We start from the raw sequence: 19,577 nt of genomic DNA on the forward strand, positions 1-19,577 counted from the left end.
CGTCACTTGCTCGAGTAGGCGAACTATCCATTTTGCGTCCGCAAATTGAAGATCGATCTCGTCCAACTGCTTTGAAAATATTGAACATGTTCAAGCATGCGAATGAGACATCTCGTATCCGTGTGTGGGAAATCGATCCCCTCTAACTGCTTCGGAAAAATCGCAATCTGCCGGTAAGACGGTACAAGCCCATTCACCCTGGCATAGCAGTAGAGATACATCACTGTCTTGTCACTAGGTAAATGTCGACCATCGCGTCAATCATTGCTGTCGATTCGCCTGAACTGAGCAAAATGGTCGACACAGCGCCCAGAAACGCGTCTTATGCTTGATCCCGCATAAATCCCACAACAGGAACAGGAGGCCGGGCCGAGGTGGTATCGTCAACGCATCCCTTCAGGGTGAGTCTTTGGAAGCGCTGGAGGAAGCAAAAGACGGGTTGTAAGTAGGTAGTGACCCTTTCGGGGTAAATAGGGACGATCTCCGTACTGTATTCGTCCGGTTGATGGTTAAGTGGTCGATTTTGATGAATGAAGTGTTAGTGTAGTTGAGCGTCAGAGGTATTGATGAAATGTCGATAGTTGATTGGTCAAGTGGGGGTGGTCGGACGGGTAGCGGCAGAGGGAGGCACACGGGAGAGTGACTGACAAACGAAGTGTCGAGACAATATCCCGGCAGCTCGTGCGAATGCAACACCATGGACCTGAGGTGTTGGATATGCAGTTGAACAAACTTCAACGAGCAAGGTACTCCAACATGAGCAGATAGATCAAGGACTAGATAGCAGGATCTGGAAATGTCTCGGTGTGTGGAAGAGAGAAGAAGATATTTAAAGGTCTACAACTAAATATGCTGGGAGCAGACGAGTAGAGGTCACATGGCCTCCAACAATGTGTTTGCTAAACGAAGTCCCAGTTTCCTGGATAAAGTCCAACTGCGTAGGCACTATACAGAGAATTCAATATTGAAGATAGAGGAGATATGCAATATAAGAAACAGCTATGGCTAATGCTCTTATCCATAACCTATTGCCGGAATTGCTAGTATCCTTGTAAGGTGTATTCACAGGGGTTCTTAGACACTTCTCAGATCCTTCTTAGACTCTTCTTAGACCCTTCTCAGATTACTCTCAGATTGTCCTCAGATTGTCCTCATATTATTTTCAGATTCCTCTCAGATCCTTCTTAGGTCCTTCTTAGGTCCTCATTTGTGTCTATATTCTCTTTCTCCCTCTACGTTACATGTTACATGGGCAAAATAGCAGCCAAAAGCAAGTATACCCAGATACTACTTAGAAAATTATAAAGCCGATCTTTCGTTCAAAAGACCAGGATACAAAAGTATAGCGTGATGGGTGTGCCTACAAAGCCATAGGAATAGGAGGCTAAGATGATGCCTAACACCAAGTCTTTACTTAAAGCACCTCATTCGATAATAGTTATACAGAAAGACTGATGGACATAAAGAAACTGGTGGTTCTGACCTACACTTGTTTTACCTAACACCGTGACCAGTCTCGCTACCGTTTTACTGTGACTTACATTGCTTTCTCAATACTCTAAATCAATTCTGTATCCGAGATTTCGTTTTAGCTACTGTCAGTGAATGAAAAGAGCGATATGTAGCTGATGTCTTATCCACACTCCATATAAAAGGATCCTCCAAGTCTGGTATATTTTCTCTCCAAATTCATCAACATACTTTCTCAAGACTCTTCAACATCTAAGCAGCTTCTTATTGCATTTTCTCACAGCAGTTGTGCCATTTACCTGCCTTCAAGTATGTGTGACGCATTTTACTTTGGACGGAGCTCTTGCTCCGTGAAGGGCAACCATATTGATGCACCTTCTTTTGATTATGATTACTGACTATTCATAGGGCGTCCGGGTGGTATAATGGCATCAAGCCAGCTCTATTCTCCTTGGGACGACGGCGGTGATATGCTCGGCTATCATAAGACCCAACAATTATGCCGGTTGCATATGTTCGATTTGCCAAGGAACCAATCTCCCTGCTTGGAGGACTGCCCGGACATGCTTGTCATGTTGGGAAAATAGAAGAGCTGTCTTAGCTTTGAAAAAAGAGCGAGATAGGTCTGAATGTTGGCACTGCCATCGTTCCTTCCAGAAGCAGAAGTTCAAGGCACCCTCTAACAAATACTGGAGGGGTGTACGATACTGGCACCCAATGCTTGAAGAATGGATATGCAAAATGTGTTCTGTGAATGCCAACGCCTATGGATCCTTTGGGTTTACGGACAGTGATCTCGAGAAGTTCGAAATCAGGTGTGAATATTGTCTCACGCTCTACTCATGGAGGTGGTGTACGCTTGGTCTGAAATCGCTCGATCGCACTCAGGATAGCAATGTCACATGGGATCGGATCATCTGTGGAAATTGTTACCAAGCACGAAATGAGAACTACTTCCGGAATCAGCAACCCCATGCCTGCAAGGAGCCAGTCTTTCCGAACAGGCTCGAACACAAGCGATTGGGTGACGAAAAAACGTGGCAAGAGAAAAAAGCTCAAGGTGGAGATGAGGTTTTTCAAAATACTCAACTTCTAGTTGCCTACTTTCTCCGAGTTCACGGGGAGGATTTCACAATGGACGCAGTTATTGCTAACAAGTTGCGAAAGGAATCGAAGTCAGATGAGGATTCGATGGATATCGATTGACGGGTTGTCTGTCTGCTTGTTTTCTGTGAATTTCCTAGTATGTCGCTCTGGTCTATGTCCTCTGATATTCTGTTTGTTCTATTTTTATTTCCCATTTCTTTTTCCTCTCATAGATTTCATTTCATTTTCTTATTCCAATCGTATCTAAATTGTCTATTTCAATACGATCAAATTCCTCCAAACCCCCACCAACCCCTCCATGACCAATGTAATTCACACTTGAGCGTGCATAATAAAGCCAAAAGACTTTCTCAATTTCTAGCAATTCATGATTCTTCGTGAGGTTAGTCTGCAACATCTATGGATAGCTGGAGAAACGAAAGCGGTAAAGAGTGCATCGTGCCACGTTATTGACAGGGGGAAGGGGGAACCTCGCACCCAAATGCGCATCGCTTTGCCTCACCCTTTTTCGCATTAGTCAAAACGCAACCAGGTGTCATTGCTTGTATTATTAGGTGCTATCTTATGTTTATCAACTCCCGCGATGACACGTCGGGGAGCTACCCTACCATTCCTCAGGGGCAACGCCACCTTGGAATCAGCGCTGGAGCAGGAGGAGGATGTTCTCCTTGACTTGGATTATCCAGAACAGCGCGTTGATTTCTTTGTGTTGCTATACAGCAATCGTAACGATATTGAGCGTATCGCATCATATCATCTTGGTTTAGATCCTTCTGATACTTGCCGGAATCTCAATGGAGATTGGCTGTGATTATGAATTCTAACATATATTTCCATAGTTTACGAAACCGGAGAATACCTCTCTAGGAACTAGACTTCTGTAGACTCTGAAAAGATCTATCATGTGGCTTTTAGGGCTCTCTTTACCCTGTCCCTATATACCTCACCGATGTCTGGCCCTTACTCAAACCCGGGTCCTTGGTGATAGCCTACATAGGCAACTCAGAAGTTCAAATGCTTTCAGATACATAGGATGAAGACCGTCATGAGCAAGTCAAAAGAACAAACCTCTTTCGCGGGCTTTCACACATAATACTTTCTTTGAGTCAGATACCACTCCCTCGCATAGGATCATGGACCCTAGACCCAAATGGAGCTTTACGACTCTCCAATCGACCTCTCACTCTTCGACTCCATCAATTAGAAAACGGGGGAATTCCGAACAATATCAGTTGAAGCTTGACCTACTCAACAGCGGACCCATACTATCTCGATCTTTTGTCTTATTACGATAGTCGCATACGGTATCAACCAAACTGTATAAGCGATGACGATGATAGCCGAGCCCAGATAGTAAGATTGACGATAATGAAAGCGTTCCTACCTCATTTTTCTAACAAAGAGCTTCGAGAAGGGCCCTTTACAGACTCACCGATCTCCATCCTAGTAACATATTCGTTGACAGTGATTGGAATGTCAAGTTTGTGATTGATCTCGAATGGGCATGCTCACTACCAGCGGAGACATTGCGTCCTCTATATTGGTTGACCGGTTGTTCAGTTGATGAGCTAACAGGGAGAACCTTGAAATCTTTAGTGAGGCCTACAAAGAGTTTGTTGGTGTCTTTGAGGAGGAAGAAAAACGGTTTTCCCCTATCAACAATGACCATTCTTATAGGACAAATCTTATGAGGAATGGTTGGCAAATCGGAAATTTTTGGTATTTCCATGCTTTGGACAGCCCGAAGAGTCTGTTCTCAACATATCTATCCTCTTTTTGCACCTCCCCTCAGTCAAAGGATTGCACGGGTTGTATCGGACTTCTGGGCTCCCGATGTTGGAAAAGTGTTAGCTGCCAAACTCCGAGATAAGGAGTACGAAAAGTCGCTTTGCCAAAGGTTTGAGGACGCTGCTATTAGTGACGAAGGTGAGGATTCGGAGCATTAATAGGAGTTTAGATGTTTATAACTTGAGAGCGATCATGTATCATAAATAGATAACTAATTGAGTGGCAGAGAAGCAAACCTCTTGGAAGTTGGGCTGTTGTAAAATGTCTATAACCTACATATGTTTAAATACAAACATGGGTGAAGTGTAGTCCGCGAGAATGAATATTATGTCCTCTTGCCCTTGACCCAAGCCCTAACTGCCAGCCAGGCACGTTGTATAGGAACACACCGCCAATGAAGGGGGGACGTCATTGCAGTTATCAGATCTCAGTACTCCACAACTGCTGAGATAGGATATTGTTAAAAATAGCCCGCAGCAAGGGGTGAATATCTTCTAATATAATTCAACAAAAATCTATTTAGAAATCACATCAATTCCATAAACCAACGAGGCATTGAAAATGTGTGAGACCGAAAGGAGTAAAATGTTGTCAGGTGCCCCACCGAAAGCGTCGTCTTGGCGTTTTTTGGGAGCTTCGGGGTCTCTCTGGCCTTTTGAGTTCTTGTGATTCTAGTCTTCACATCTCTTTGAATACCGTCATGCTTAATATACCAATGCGTGATAATCACAATACTCAGGCTTCCACCAAGGCCGTGATCCTGGTGAGTAACGGAATCATCCCGATAAACAATAGCTGACACTTTGTCCACAGGTCGGAGGCCCCTCAAGAGGCACTCGGTTCCGCCCATTGTCCCTCGATGTGCCCAAGGTATGCATCTGCATCTCATTTGATCGTCCATTTGGATATGCGCTGGACACAAATTGACACTGCGATTCCTATAGCCCCTATTCGAAGTCGCCGGCCATCCCATCATCCACCACTGCCTGAAGGCGGTGGCTAAGGTCCCCGATGTACGCGAAGTTATGTTGGTCGGATACTATGATGAGAGCGTATTCCGGGATTTCATCAAGGATGCCTCGAAGGAATACCCCCAGCTCCGCATCCTCTACCTGCGGGAGTACACAGCGTTGGGCACCGCAGGTGGGCTGTACCACTTCCGTGATGCGATCCTCAAGGGCAAGCCCGAGCGTCTGCTCGTGCTGAATGCCGATGTCTGCTGCTCATTCCCGCTGGGCGAGATGATGCGACTATTCGAAGAGAAGGACGCCGAGGCTGTGATCCTGGGTACACGGGTGTCGAACGACACCGCAACGAACTTCGGATGCATCGTGTCCGATTCGCACACCAAGCGCGTGCTGCACTACGTCGAGAAGCCCGAGTCGCACATCTCCAACCTCATTAACTGCGGTGTCTACCTCTTCGCTACAGAGTGTATCTTCCCCGCCATCCGCAGCGCCATCAAGCGCCGCACCACCCGCCCCCGCCTCCTCTCGTACCCCTCCTCCGATAACCTGGAGTCCTCCTTCATCGCCACCGGAGACGACGAGGACGCTGAGAAGAGCGAGGTCCTCCGTCTGGAGCAAGACATCCTCTCCGACCTGGCTGACAGCAACCGCTTCTTCGTCCACGAAACTAAGGACTTCTGGCGCCAGATCAAGTCCGCCGGTTCTGCTGTGCCTGCTAACGCACTGTACCTCCAAAAGGCATTCCAGGCCGAGTCCCCTGAACTCACGGCCCCCTCCGCCACCATCGTGCCTCCGGTCTACATCCACCCCACTGCCTCGGTCGACCCCACTGCCAAGCTCGGTCCTAACGTCTCGATCGGCCCACGTGTCGTCGTTGGCGCCGGTGCCCGTATCAAGGACTCGATTGTCCTTGAAGACTCTGAGATCCGCCACGACGCTTGCGTCATGCACTCTATTATCGGCTGGAGCAGCCGTGTCGGTGCCTGGGCTCGCGTGGAGGGTACACCCATCCCCGTGGGCAGCCACTCCACCAGCATTGTCAAGCAGGGTATCAAGGTGCAGAGCATCACCATTCTTGGCAAGGAGTGTGGTGTTGGCGATGAGGTTCGCGTGCAGAACTGCGTGTGTCTGCCTTACAAGGAGCTTAAACGGGTATGTTATTATTTCTTGTTTATTTTCTATATGCGATTGACTAACGTTCCCTCTAGGATGTGTCCAACGAGGTCATTATGTAAACTGAGCTTTGGTCATCTTTGGTCGAAAGGTACCACCCTGATCTTCTCGTTGATACGGCTTCATTGTCGGGTTTGTCTCATCTCATCTTATCTTCTGGTTGGATGGTTATTTGCTTCGTGAGCGCAGCCGATCTAAGGATCTTTTTGTTTTAATCTATCTAGAACGAACCCAAAATGAAAGAGTCGTTGGATTTCTCGTATTCTGGCATTGCTATCTGGTATATCTGCGCGGTTTTGTTGTCCTATAAATATCACATATCCCAGTAATTGATCCCCCGAAAACGCCGTCATGCAGAATTTCGTGTCATCAATCCAAAACACCCGAATATAAACCTTGAGATGCAACCCTAGATGAATATCGTAAAACCCCATTAAATCAAAGAAAAATAAAACAAAAATAAACCCCTAAGTACAAAAACGATCACTCAGCGATACATAGCAGGGTCATACCCAGTATTCTGCGCCGGCCTCTGATGTCCATCCTCATCAAAAGAACCAAACCGCACCCTAGGCGCACCACGGTGACTCATCCCAGGCGCGGTATCGTAATAATTCTGCGCCTCCCCAGCATGCGCATGCTGCACATTATGCTCATAACCCGAGTGTTCCTGCCCATGTGCCTGACCATACGCACCGGACATCGCAGGGGGCACATTATCATAATCATGCAAAGCAGGGGTAGACTCGCTATGACGCTCATCCATCTTAACATCGAATGCGCCCGAGTCATCAAGCCCCGGGTGTGATCCCATGGGATCGTATGCACCGAGACGAGTCTGACGCCGACGCACGATCACATCCAGCCAGACTGCGGCGATGTAACTGACCAGGCCGATGATGGTGAATGTGAAGAGGGCTTTGTAGCTTCGACAGACGGCGATGCCGGTCGAGTTGCCCCAGTAGGTTGTTGTGCATGATGTTGTTATTGTGCTTGCCAGGCTCCAGCTTAACAGACCCAGGGATAGGGCCCAGAGGATTGTTAGGAGGATGTTGAGGGATATAGAGAGTTTTGTTGATAGGCCGCAGCTGCAGTGGATTACTGAGGTTAGGATTATGTTGAGGAGGGAGAGGCCTGATGAGACGAAGAGCTGTTGGGGGGTTTTTGTTAGTATTTATTTTATTTGGGAGGGAGGATTGTTTTGTATGAATGGTTATGTTACTTACCACCAGGAATGAATATGGTAGTTTGTAGCCATCGGCGTGGAGGTGGTAGGTAAACACTGCCAAGATCACGCCTACGACGAGTGAGGAGAGGGAGATCAGGAAGCGGATGAGATGAAAGGGCACTGGCGGGTATGCCGAGGGTTTGACTGAAGGTGACCGCATGGCGAAATGAAGATGTGAAGATGAAAGAGAAAACAAGAGAAGCTCGGAAGTGGCAGCCCCTACCTAAAGGTCAACATCTTCATGATCGGCGCTCCACTTTGACACGTTTGGGCGTGCGTCATGGGGCTATTTTTATATTTTCATCGCCGCTTTTTACAAAGTATCTTCGTGTGATTGTCTCAAATATAAGAGTTTAGATTAAATTGTGGGGATATCATATTATAATATAATGTACGAGATCGATCGAGGTCAACTCCAATGTCCTCTATATTGTACTTTAATAGACGAAATCCTCGTAAACCACCATTTTTCCTAGTCAAATAATTTGAAACCATCCGCTTCAACAAAACACCAAGTACCAACTATCTACTAGCGCAAGGTCCAAGTCCCCAGCGTGCATATGTCCTCGTATCATTTGGACCCCAGACGACTAAATGCCGTCCCACATCTGCCGATCGGATCCATCGAGCTCCACATAACAAAGTCGTTGACAGGGGCAACTGGACCGTTGGAAAACATCCTGCAACCAACCCTAGATCATTGATCAATTCTGATCAAAATTGACCAGAATAATCGTAACTGGGGGATATCTAACTCTAGAAGCTGTGCAAAAAAGGGGTGTGATGTCAATCCCCCTCCGATAGTAGTAACTATGACACGACCTTAGAGACGAGTCAAGTGTTGTTTCTTGACTTTGCCAACTCGTAACCTTCGCTATCAAGCTTACACTCCCAACCCCCCAGAGGTTGTCGAGCTCACTATCGCCGCTCACCCGCTATCCTCTAGCATAATGTCATCCTCTACCCCATGGCTCCGGAAGCGCATCGACCCTGGCACTATAATCACCCTCGACCAACCTACCCCATCAAAGTGGAAAATTGTAAAGAAGTTAAATGAGTATGATCACCAACTTGACGAAGAGCAGTATCGCCTTGGTTTCCGCTTATCCTTCGCCTGCGCCAAACTTCTCTGTTGCGATCCTAAAGACGATACAAAGCTCGCCTTCATGCGAATATACCTCCAAGTCCCCTTCCGTGGTACTGAAATGGATGATGCGCAAACGAGAGCCAGCTAGTCCATGCAACGCACCCCGCAAGAGTTAACCGCCTATCAAGACCTTACCCAGAAGTCAAGCAATACTCCAAAGCTCTTGGGATACAAAACAACAGTGCAGGATAACTCAGGTCTAATCCCGGGTGGGTTCGCAGTCTGGCTAGTGTGGGAGATGGTCCCAGGGCTACGCCTTGGTAACAAGAATGGGCCTAATGCATTCTGGGCTCTTGATGATAGTGAAAAAGACGAGATCCGCGCGTCCTTTGTGAAGACTTACAAGTCGCTATGGTATCTCTACCTCTCGGGACTAACGACAGAACTCTAGTGAGATGAGGGAGATTGGGTATCTCCCTGATAAGTGTGCGCTTAGTAGCCTAGTCTGGCACAAGGACTCAAATACCCTGTACGTCTACGCACACCGGTCTTCATCTTAAATGCTCAAGCTAGTGCTGATGAGCTATAGGTACTTCATCGGATTTCACGATTGTAATGTTGGCCAAGCCAAAGATCCGACTGCAGTTGTTAAATGGATGGCATATTACGGGCTTGCCATCCCGGACTCGAATGAATGGCTTAAGAAGAGATGGAATCAGGATACCTCGGCGTGGAAATGGTAGTTCGCGAAGGTCTGGCGAATATGAATCATTGAGAAAACTGTTTTCTGACCCCTCTATGGCTGTTTCAAGAGATGGTGTGGGTATTAGCTATTACTTTTGCTTTGTTGACGTGACAAGTTTCTCAATTGTATTGTATTGAGCGTTTCAACGTCCTTGTCTTTTCAAAAGTATTGCTGTCTATTCCAGTATAGATGTCTTGGCGACCGGTTATGATGACGATGTCGACGTGGGAGTTGGAGGTAGAAGCCGGATAGGTAGTTCATGTTGTGGTAAGATGGGAAATAGAGATATTGAGAAGCTATGAGATTTTCCATTTGAAAAGGAAAAATATGTAGGCACCTGGGGCGAGATTGATCTTCGAATATACAGCAATGGGGTGTTCAATATATTTTTTGGACATAGCCCATGGATATATATAGGAATCACATTTTCCCAAATCTCTCAAAGAATTAGAACTATCCATTCCTTTCGAAATTATTAGAATATGCGTCATTTGAAGCTCAACATTTCAATTCGGGCCTTCTAAGAGCTTGTATAGCGACGAACCAATCAGAACTGCCGCGCCGCGTTATCGACTCTCTGCCTTCGGGGAACTTCGTTATAAAAACAACCTACACCACCTAACACCCCAAATCTGCGTTTCCATTTTACAGCTCAATCTTGTGCAACAAAAGCAAACAATTCCACCGGTGTCACACAACACACGGGCTTTCCCCGCCCATATTCCTCACAAAACAGCTCTTCCGAAAGCTTTGAGTCGACCATCCCCCACCATGTCGACCTACGAAAGTACGAATCCCCATCACTCAAATAAATCCAGAATCTCCAAAGCTAACATGATTCCAGTCGAACACAATACCACCGACCCCTCAACGGCCCCCACCGCGCGCCGCCGCCGCCCCGACCTCTCCACCTTCTTCTCAACCCTGTCCCAGATCACTCCAGCTCCCGACCACAGACCCCATGCAGTCCCCGTGCCAGGAGATGTGAGCGCAGCATTCTTCTCTCTCGCCGAGGCGTTGGATATGATGCGCCGCGAGGCAGATTCCGCGCCGCACCCCGACGCGCAGGAGGGCACCGATAATGCCGACTCAGCTACCGGTCAAGATCTGTTGACCACGATGATCCATTCGTTGCTCGCGCAGGCGGATACACCACCGCGAGAGGTGGAGGGTGTTGACGAAGAATTCTGCGATAGTAAGAAACACTCCCCTAGCTTGCTGTGTTCATCAATTTGCCCCCGCACTCAGCGGGGCATTCCAGCGTTCCTTTGTCGTTTATATAACTAACCACGCCTGAATCTATCTAGTGCTCGAACGCGTCCCAAAAGCATCCCTCAAACCCGATGATACCTGCCCAATTTGCAACAACCCCTTCGTGGAAGATCCCTACCCCCTCATCGTCCAGCTGCCCTGCCACCCGACACACCGCTTCGATATGGAGTGTGTGCGGCCCTGGCTGCGGCTGCGCGGGACGTGTCCGCTTGACCGTGTGGACTTTGCGAAGCAGTTGAGAGATAAGGCGGAGGCGAAGAAGAAGCTTGTTGAAGAGGATGAGGAGGAGGAATGGGATGGCATGTACGGCTGAAGAGATAGGACCTAAGACTATGCAGACCCTTGCATTTTAAGCTGTCTATTGTGATGGGGATTACAAGGCAGTATTTCCTATCTTAGCATGAGTGAATGACTGTTGCATCTATCGATCATGTACATTTCAACCAAACGGATATTGAAAATGGCACTTGGAACAAGAGAACACAAGCTATCAAACATAAATAGTGTGAAAAGATGCGGAGAACACGTAAAGGAGGATAATAATGGTGTTTTCGGTGTATATTTAGGCACCTTGGGCCCAAAACTGCATTCGCACCTATATTTCGAACCAACATCTCGAGGCCTTTCCGGGAGATGCATACTCCGTCTACGAGTCCTTTGTCCCCTTATTGGCTTTCATACATGTAATCTAATTATTAAACCTGCTTCAAAGACCTTTGTCCTCTCTTTGATCAACTTTTGGGGGCAATTTCATCCATGTCTTTGTCTAACAAAGGGCATACAAGTTCATTGTTAATCTGAAATCCTCGTCGAGGATCTTCCCGCTGCTCACATATAAATATCAAGTCCCCCCAGCCCAGATTTTGATATAATTCATCATTCCACATCACATCCTCTCTACAACTCATCTCATCTTTCTCTATACTTGAACCGAGAGTCACAGACAGTGACACCACCCACAGAGTATCACACACATCATCAGGGTATTTTCTCCCATTCCTCCCTGTGCAACCTTGGAACTTTATCTACTCGCTTACTCCCCAGGTTACTATCATCACCTCTATATACCACCACCACCACCACCACATTTGGCAACCCGTAAGTATCTCAGCCTATCCATTCACCCACCACCAACAATGTCTACCCCCACAGAGACCCTCTCTCTCGTTTTCTTTTGTCTTCTACTGGGATTAACCATCACGATAATCATGATTCTTGTCAAGGAGTGGACAGAGTACCAAGCTATGCAGTTTTGGCCGAAACTGCGTAGTACTCGCACTCTCGATCTGGAATCGGGCCTCGGTTTACTCGAGGAAACCCAGGAACTGACATGGCGCGTCGAGCAGATGGAAACTGACATTGGTCGCAAGTTCCAGCTTGCTGGATACTTGGCTCAATACCATGATCAACCACCATCTCCTTAAAACGCTCTCCATCTTGTCCAGTATTCCTTCCGATAACAGACGCAAGACACAAAGACCGATCTCAATCTGGATGCCTCCTATGCGTTAGGGATAGTGCATGAGATGTTCGGTTCGAGTGCGTTGTCCCAGTTCTCTACCCCATACTCCCATGTCTTTCGAGGCGGCTCACCTTGATGGAACTGGAGTGGGTGGGGTTATTTATAGATTTATAGTATATGTCCGGCTAGCATTAAAGTGCAGTACCGGCGGTTAATTATTTTGTTATGATCATGTTAGAAGAGTTTGAATGTGCCTATGGTGGATATGCTTATGTTCAACTGATATCTGCCATAGGTGCTGTTATTGTTTATCTTAGTTTTGGAGGTGTCTATGAAGACGCCGTGGAAAGGCAGCGGAGAGAAGGACTATACCTACATAGGTACATAGGTGTCTTCAACCAACTCAATATCTGTAGTCCTGGTAAAAGGGTTAGATAAAGGCAGCTGCTGAAATACCCTGCTAGACCTTAAAATAAAATGTACCACTACCTTGCTGGCCAATGGTAGAATACAATTTGCTAGACTTGGAAATGTATATCACCCTAGTCCACTAGTAATTTGAATAATCTTGTAGACAGTAAGATCCTTCATCTTTTCCTTCGTAGAGACCAGGAAGATCTGCAGGCACAAAGGTCGGATGTTCAAGCACCAGCCCGTGTAGACCCACCTTCTTCTTTTGGAAATATGTATGGATAGTTTAACAACCACCATGCCCAGATATCTCTATAAACCATGGATCCTACAGAAGAAAAAGAATTGTAATCGTTCAAAAGTATCATTCAGAGATTTTTCTGTCTACTCTATGTACAGTATTCGGTACAGAATTCATCACACATAACTTCAATGTTTCATAAAATTTCCTCAGCCCGAGCCTTGGACCGGATGGCCAACTTGCCTGCCTGGTTGATCATCGCTTCGTAGCCACTCCGCTCCAACACGCCGCCGTCCTTGTTGACAACCTCACGAGCCTCGAGTTCTTCGACAAGGCGCTGGTTTTCACGGTTACCCTCCAACAAGAACTTAAGGCACATCACAGCATGCTCCTTGATGTATGGGTTGTGGGCGTCGAAAGCGGTGCAGCAAAGAATCGCCTCAACACCGCCGTAACGACGGATCTGCTCTTGGACATCGGGACACTTCCAGACAAGCGAGGAGAGCACAAGCACGACCAGCTTCTTAAGGTTGCGCCATTCGAACTCCGAGGGATCCTCTGTGATGGGAGGGGACTCGGGTCGAGAGTCGACGCTGCCGGCGCCAGTGTCGACGGGATCTGGGTCGCTGGGATCGTAAGGACGTTCGACGGCAACGGGGGCCGGGGGACTGGCGCTAGAGGCTTCGTTGGTGGTGTCGTTTCGGGGAGGAGGGGGAGGGGGCACGGAGCCAAAGGACAATTGGCTCAGCTGGCCCTTGGGGATGCTTGCTTCCAACTCCTTGATCAGTGTCACCAGGTCGTAGACAATCTCCCATTTAACCAGCAGGTTCTTCCAGTCGTTGTTCTCGGTCAGCACGGCGAAGAACTCCAGGAACTGGTAGACACCTTCGTATACCCGTTCCATGTCCCATAGATTGAGCGGGAAGTCTTCCGAAAGAGCCCGGTCGGCGCGGATCTGGCCTTGGAGGTAGATCAGAGCACAAGTCTCGGGGATGATGTTGCCACGGAAGATGGTGAAGATGTATCGGACGGTGAGAATATCAACTCGGTTCAGTGAACTCGGGTTGCGGGGAATGTTGGGTTGAGCCGAGCCCGTCACGGAAGCAGGAGAGTACTTGGCTCGGAAGATGTGGGTGAGGATCTTGATCACAACAGCCTGTGCCGGAGAGATGATATCCTTGGGCTGACCGAAGTCCGAGTAGGCATGAGACATAAGGCCGTTCTTGAGCACGGCCTCCATGATCTGAACCATCATCTTGAAGTAAAGCTCATCATCGGGGAGATCCCACGCCGCAATGAAAATCAATAGTTCGCGCAGTAGGTTACGTCCTGTCTCCTGCGTGAGCAGAATGTGACAACGGAGCGCTTGCATGTTCCTGGATCCATTCCGTTCGCCGCCCTTGAGACCAAAGCTGTCCACAATACCGGCCTGGACAATCATAGGCAAAGCCTCGATTTCTGCCGGTCCAAGAACAAGAGGGATATCCGTGAGAAGACCCCGCTGTTGATCACCAGGACGGCCGCGGTATTCATCGTCTTCCTCTTCTTCGTCATCGGCTTCTCCATCGACGCCATCGTCATCCACGTCATCCTCGCCATCTCCGTCAACACTTCCGTCAGCCATGTGGTCTAGGCTGTGTGAATCGTCATCTCCCACTGTGTGTGCATCGCCGTGGTCATAGTCGTGCTCTTCGTCGCCATCGATATGTGATGGCTCCTGGAGCCGAGCCATGAGTTCGTCCTTGGCCTCTTGGAGAGTCTCGGCGGCAGATTGAGCCGATCGGGGCATACTGGTATCTTCGTCTGTAACAGGTCCATCTACTGCACCGAAATCGTTGATCTCTGGAAGATCGGCCCAGCAAAGACGAGGGAAACCAGCCGTGAGACTGCGATCGATAGTCAGGATGGTCTTCTTTTTGGTGACTTCGTGTTCCTCTTCGTCCTCGTCATGTACCCTGTGATCGTCATGCTCTTGTTCTTCGTGGTCTTCAGGCTCCTCGTGCTCTTCGGGAAGCGCAGCCGGGAGCTCACGAGCCCGGTCCTGGAGATCAGACCAACCGTCAACCTTAGCCCCAAGTATCGCAGTCAAAGCAGCCCTGATATCTTTCACCTGGTCTGGGTCTCTACCCATTTCCTGGATAGCGCTGAGGTCTCGGCCCAAAATCCTCTCCATGTGATCCTTAATGTTGGCCAGAAGTAGCATAGCAGCCTCTTCCTTGATAGTTGCCGGCTCCCGCGGGAACTTGGCGATAGTCTCCAATAGCAAGTCCTCCGCAGTTTGGTCGTAAAGCGCACGAATCGGCGGGTTGATAACGCGTTCTCCAACTTGCACAATGGGTGCCACTCCTTCTCGCGAGCTGGCATCGTCCAAAGGCTCCTTTGGTTTTATGATGTTCGTATCAGCGGTCGAATGGTAACCAAACAGATCCAACCAAAGCACCATCTTGCGATGCTCGTTGTGCATAATGAAGTTATGAAGGTACTGGAGGCACGTAATCAGAAGGCGCTTGTAGAGGTTGACGACTTTCTGCCATCGCTCCTCGTTCCGCGCATTTTGCTCGCCATCGAAGCCTCGAGCGGTGACCCGCACACAGGTGTCGATGAGAGCTAAAATTCTTTGGTCAAATCCTGTTTCCGCCGCAAGGTTCTGTGCCTTCTTGGTTGTGGCGAGGAGGTTGCGAGCGATTGTACACAGATCATTCAAGCGCTCAATATCTTTGACTAGCGAGAAATAATTGTATGCGATCAGATTGGCAGATGAGTGTTCGTAGCTTGCCGCGGGGCTCTTCCACGCGAAAGATTGGGACTCGAGTACGGGGATTGCTTTGGTGAGGACGTTCGTGAGACCTTGCCAGATATCCGGCGACATGCCGAGATTGTGGCTAGTGAGGCGCAGCATATTAGTATACAAAACATGCAAATGCTCAATTATATTATTATCTTACCGAACATCACTCTCCTGGTGTGTCTTGTACAGGATCTGCTTCCCAGCGGCAAGCATGTGCTCCAAGCGCTTGTCATCGATCATGCCCCGAACTTCGTAGTGGCTTAGGGTCCCCGCTAGGATTACCTTGAGCATAAGCTCAGCTGGCGTGCATAGTGGCTTTGGATCTGCCATCTTGCAAAGAAAATCCCTATGAAGCGTATCCCTTACGGTAAACAGCGGGGAGATCAGAAGTGGGATGAGGGAATCAAAGATTCGGAGGTGTGGAGAGACAAATTTTCCGCCCGCATGAGTGTTATCGTTATCGCTCAGGGCTATTCCGCCTCACAGAGAATGTCTACTTGCTACCATTTATCACCCCAGACGTTTATATCCCAAAATATATGAACAACAAAGGCATCCCGAAATGAATTATTACTCACTTTCTAAGCAATAGTCACATCACTCACATCGATGATCTTGACTTGTTATCTTTCTTGTCAGCCCCAATGATGGATGACCTTCATCTACTCCCTCTTTACTCCAACAATGCATCTGGGGAGCCGAGGAACAACTTCAAAACTTGATCAAAGTCGGACAGCCAAGCATCAGCCTCCTCGTGTGCCATCACCGTCGTTGATACGTAGAATTCCACAACGAGGTCACCCTCCTCAGGCCTCGTTATCACCCATGCCTCCCCAGGCAGAATAGTGCCCGAACATTCCCATCCGGTTCGAAGATGGACATCATCACTTCGTACCTCTGGAAACTGCATGTCTTGGTACGACATCATAAAGCCTATTTGAGCCTTTTCGGGCCATGAGGTACAATTATTCACAATGTATTCCCAATCGATGGCCGAATACGGTAGAGACTGCACGTATTGCTTTTGCAAATCCTGGAGAAGTTGTCGAATACTCTGCTTGCTCGGATCTGCTCCGTAACGATCGCACAGTGGAGTTATGGAATGGCAGGCTCCGAAAACAGGCTCAGTGCCCGCCGTTGCGATTGAATCACGTCCATTGATAACTTGCGTTAGAACAACGGTGGATATTCCCATGCGCTTGCGGACAACAAATGACCAGGCAGCTTTGGCAACGGTAGCCATAGTGATGCCGGCAGGCGGCAGCTGGGGCAAGGACACACGCTGCGTAACTAATAGTGACTGAATGTCCGCCCCCTGAGGCGCCACTGACGAGATCGGTAGTGGAGGCTGCGTGGTTCCTTGTAGCAGCTCTTGCCAGAAAGCCTTGACAGGGGACCGCTGAAGTTGGCATCCGTTATGTCGAGCACAGCATCAATAGATATATAGACAAGAACAAATTCTTACCTTACTACCTCCAAGAAACCCCGGCCAACGACATAGTCGTCTTCATTAGGGAGCGTATTGGAAAGTTCGCGGTACATTTTACCAAATTAGTAGATAAGTAATAGTTGTAAGTTCTAGGGTTCTATCTTTTCCTTTAAGAAATAAAATTGGCCAGCTTGGTCTTAGCCTACGTTATCATATTCCGTCACCTACTTCTACTAACGTGAAATCTTTATAAGACCAGCGGTATATAATCATAGACCAGTCCAGTCCCACTATAGAAGGTTAACGCGTTACATACATACCTCACATTGTTGACCCAAGCTAAAAAGTAGACCTACAGATACCATTTCGGTGATCCCGTACCGAGTCTCACCGGCCAGGTAGGGATAGCCACAGATGGCGGTCTGCACTAAGTAGGGATACTGTTTCCAATATAGGTTGTGTTACATCATCCAATTGATACCTGGTTACGCAGGCTTGTTTACTTATAGACTGAGCATTTACTTGTTAGTTCCAGGGTATATCCACACTGTTTCTAACATGATTGGATAGATCACCATTGCTTGTAGCCATGAGAGATCTACAATGTACAGAGATGATCGTCTGGTGCCTACTCAAAAGACGCACATATAATCGAGACCCGATTCACCTTCGATTAGCGTTATAAATACACAGTACAACGTCTTTCAAGCAAATATATTCTAGACATTCCTTTGAAGTAAACTTTCCAACTCTACGTAGATGTTATTTACAAAGAGTTTAGATACCGGATATCTCCTTAGATCGACGAACAGGTAATCCCACCACGTCCCGAAGATTATACCAGAAGCCCATATCGTAGATGTTGTCGACATCTCTCATAGTGTGGAGTCGCTTCCATCGAGGGTCAGGAGGCACGTCTGATTCCGGGCGATGAGCAATGCAATTGGAGTCGTTGGCCAATAAACATCCTTCAGTTGGAGGATCCTCATCAGTAACCAGGATTTGATCAGTATGCACAGGCCACAGTTGATCATATAGATCCATGGGAAGAGGGCGGTCGAAGATGAGACTTCGTTTTGTCTTGAATACAAAGCCGTCTTCCACATCATCCTTCCAATCGGACCACTTGGCGCTCTCATTGGTTGTCACCCCAGCCCAAATGAGATATGTATGGTACGCCAGGAAAGATATTGCTAGCGGGGCAGTCATAAGCATCAGTAGAAATACTGCCCCAATCTTGGGATAGGCAGAGACCACAATGCCCCATGTGTTGATCCAAACCGTCCAGCCTTGCATGGCCTCCTGTATTTCCAGCGGAACCGCTTGCTTCAACATCTCAGAGAGTATGGAATGACCAAGGTAGCAGCCGTAAATCAACATGGCAGAAAGGGAGACCAAGAGCGAGATAAAGTACACGCAGTTGTTGGCCCCGACGCAGTTCATCAGCCAGACACAGTGGTGGTCGTGTCGAGAAACGCAGGCCTGACAGAAGCTGCAATGCTTGCTGCGCGCTGGCTTGAGGAATTTGCAAGTGCTACATTCATGGCCCGGATGAAAAAGGACTCGGTCGTACGGATAGCGTCTCATCTCTTCCTCGTGGTTCTCAGCTGTGATAAATGACTTGGTCACAACACACTTGTAGAGCAGGAGATATGGCAGGCTGATAGCCACGGGTACCCAGAGGCGATGAATGCTCGAAAGCTGAGGCCATGCGGCCGGGACAAAGATGCCTTCTCCAATGACCAGCAAGGAGGTAAAGAAGATCTAGTACTCATGGTTAGTATCTAGATAAGTAATAATGAATTCCCAGACTCACCAGAACAAGCGGGTGATTCTCTTTCAGTACATAGCTGCCCGATCGATTCCAGCCTCGTACTACCCTCCCGCCGAACAAACGATTATCGACCACGGCAATTCCATTCGGAAAGTACACCCACAATGCCCGATGTAGCCAAGCGACCGGAGTTTTCCTTAAAAAGTCAGCACAGAGCTTTGAAGTGCTGTAAGTTGGCAAATTGCTTACCGGAAAGCTGGCAGTCTTCCAAATAGCGCAATAAAGGTGAACGCCGAGATCGCCAGAATCACCAGAACAACGGTTCTGAGGGCCCCCATTCTGAAGCTTAAGTTCTCTCGGTAAGTTCAAAGGATATATTATTATCTCTTCATCCCCAAGCAATATTATTCACGGTTTCCGCATTCCTTGACTTGTGGTCAGTCAACACGTCTTCGTCGCAAGTCGTCAGTTTTATGTCTGACACGTGACCGCGTTTTCAGTCTCGGCGTCAACCAATTATTCATCTATGACCCCTGTCGATGAAGACTACCGGGATCTTATATGATCGAATTCAAGAACTGACAGTTGAGTCAGCGATACAACATCTGTCTTGCATCATAGTCCGCTGTTGAAT

At 48.0% G+C, this 19,577-nt stretch overlaps 10 protein-coding genes across 10 annotated transcripts; 6 read left to right on the forward strand and 4 right to left on the reverse strand.

The window, feature by feature from the left end:
* Positions 1-2,211: 2,211 nt before the first annotated feature.
* N7455_009828 (uncharacterized protein) lies at positions 2,212-2,676 on the forward strand (the record flags this gene model as incomplete). Its single annotated transcript, XM_065606305.1, has 1 exon — positions 2,212-2,676. One exon carries the CDS (start codon positions 2,212-2,214, stop codon positions 2,674-2,676), a length of 465 nt encoding a protein of 154 aa, XP_065460268.1.
* A 484-nt stretch (positions 2,677-3,160) lies between these two features.
* Positions 3,161-3,388, forward strand: N7455_009829 (uncharacterized protein; the record flags this gene model as incomplete). The annotated part of the gene is made up of 1 exon (XM_065606306.1): positions 3,161-3,388. One exon carries the CDS (start codon positions 3,161-3,163, stop codon positions 3,386-3,388), a length of 228 nt encoding a protein of 75 aa, XP_065460269.1.
* Positions 3,389-5,040: 1,652 nt separating this feature from the next.
* Positions 5,041-6,596, forward strand: N7455_009830 (mannose-1-phosphate guanylyltransferase). The gene is made up of 4 exons (XM_040956422.2): positions 5,041-5,128; positions 5,179-5,235; positions 5,310-6,485; positions 6,542-6,596. The coding sequence occupies exons 1-4, from the start codon at positions 5,066-5,068 to the stop codon at positions 6,566-6,568; spliced, it is 1,323 nt and encodes a 440-aa protein (XP_040813084.1). The 5' UTR covers positions 5,041-5,065; the 3' UTR covers positions 6,569-6,596.
* A 397-nt stretch (positions 6,597-6,993) lies between these two features.
* N7455_009831 (uncharacterized protein) lies at positions 6,994-7,894 on the reverse strand (the record flags this gene model as incomplete). The annotated part of the gene is made up of 2 exons (XM_040956460.2): positions 6,994-7,656; positions 7,733-7,894. The coding sequence occupies 2 exons, from the start codon at positions 7,892-7,894 to the stop codon at positions 6,994-6,996; spliced, it is 825 nt and encodes a 274-aa protein (XP_040813135.2).
* Positions 7,895-8,684: 790 nt separating this feature from the next.
* On the forward strand, positions 8,685-9,564 carry N7455_009832 (uncharacterized protein; the record flags this gene model as incomplete). Its single annotated transcript, XM_040956416.2, has 4 exons — positions 8,685-8,931; positions 9,010-9,235; positions 9,273-9,350; positions 9,411-9,564. 4 exons carry the CDS (start codon positions 8,685-8,687, stop codon positions 9,562-9,564), a joined length of 705 nt encoding a protein of 234 aa, XP_040813076.2.
* Positions 9,565-10,337: 773 nt separating this feature from the next.
* Positions 10,338-11,151, forward strand: N7455_009833 (uncharacterized protein; the record flags this gene model as incomplete). Its single annotated transcript, XM_040956347.2, has 3 exons — positions 10,338-10,353; positions 10,411-10,761; positions 10,874-11,151. 3 exons carry the CDS (start codon positions 10,338-10,340, stop codon positions 11,149-11,151), a joined length of 645 nt encoding a protein of 214 aa, XP_040813118.2.
* An 823-nt stretch (positions 11,152-11,974) lies between these two features.
* N7455_009834 (Zinc finger RING-type) lies at positions 11,975-12,262 on the forward strand (the record flags this gene model as incomplete). The annotated part of the gene is made up of 1 exon (XM_065606307.1): positions 11,975-12,262. The coding sequence occupies one exon, from the start codon at positions 11,975-11,977 to the stop codon at positions 12,260-12,262; it is 288 nt and encodes a 95-aa protein (XP_065460270.1).
* An 886-nt stretch (positions 12,263-13,148) lies between these two features.
* On the reverse strand, positions 13,149-16,070 carry N7455_009835 (Ataxin-10 homo-association domain-containing protein; the record flags this gene model as incomplete). The annotated part of the gene is made up of 2 exons (XM_040956348.2): positions 13,149-15,834; positions 15,898-16,070. The coding sequence occupies 2 exons, from the start codon at positions 16,068-16,070 to the stop codon at positions 13,149-13,151; spliced, it is 2,859 nt and encodes a 952-aa protein (XP_040813098.2).
* Positions 16,071-16,413: 343 nt separating this feature from the next.
* Positions 16,414-17,282, reverse strand: N7455_009836 (uncharacterized protein; the record flags this gene model as incomplete). The annotated part of the gene is made up of 2 exons (XM_065606308.1): positions 16,414-17,139; positions 17,211-17,282. The coding sequence occupies 2 exons, from the start codon at positions 17,280-17,282 to the stop codon at positions 16,414-16,416; spliced, it is 798 nt and encodes a 265-aa protein (XP_065460271.1).
* Positions 17,283-17,946: 664 nt separating this feature from the next.
* On the reverse strand, positions 17,947-19,281 carry N7455_009837 (DHHC family palmitoyltransferase; the record flags this gene model as incomplete). The annotated part of the gene is made up of 3 exons (XM_040956501.2): positions 17,947-18,933; positions 18,986-19,139; positions 19,193-19,281. The coding sequence occupies 3 exons, from the start codon at positions 19,279-19,281 to the stop codon at positions 17,947-17,949; spliced, it is 1,230 nt and encodes a 409-aa protein (XP_040813052.2).
* Positions 19,282-19,577: the final 296 nt, after the last annotated feature.

Source organism: Penicillium solitum (genome assembly GCF_028829755.1).
Source record: "Penicillium solitum strain IBT 25940 chromosome Unknown utg000008l_segment0_segment0, whole genome shotgun sequence".
Classification (NCBI taxonomy): Eukaryota; Fungi; Ascomycota; class Eurotiomycetes; order Eurotiales; family Aspergillaceae; genus Penicillium; species Penicillium solitum.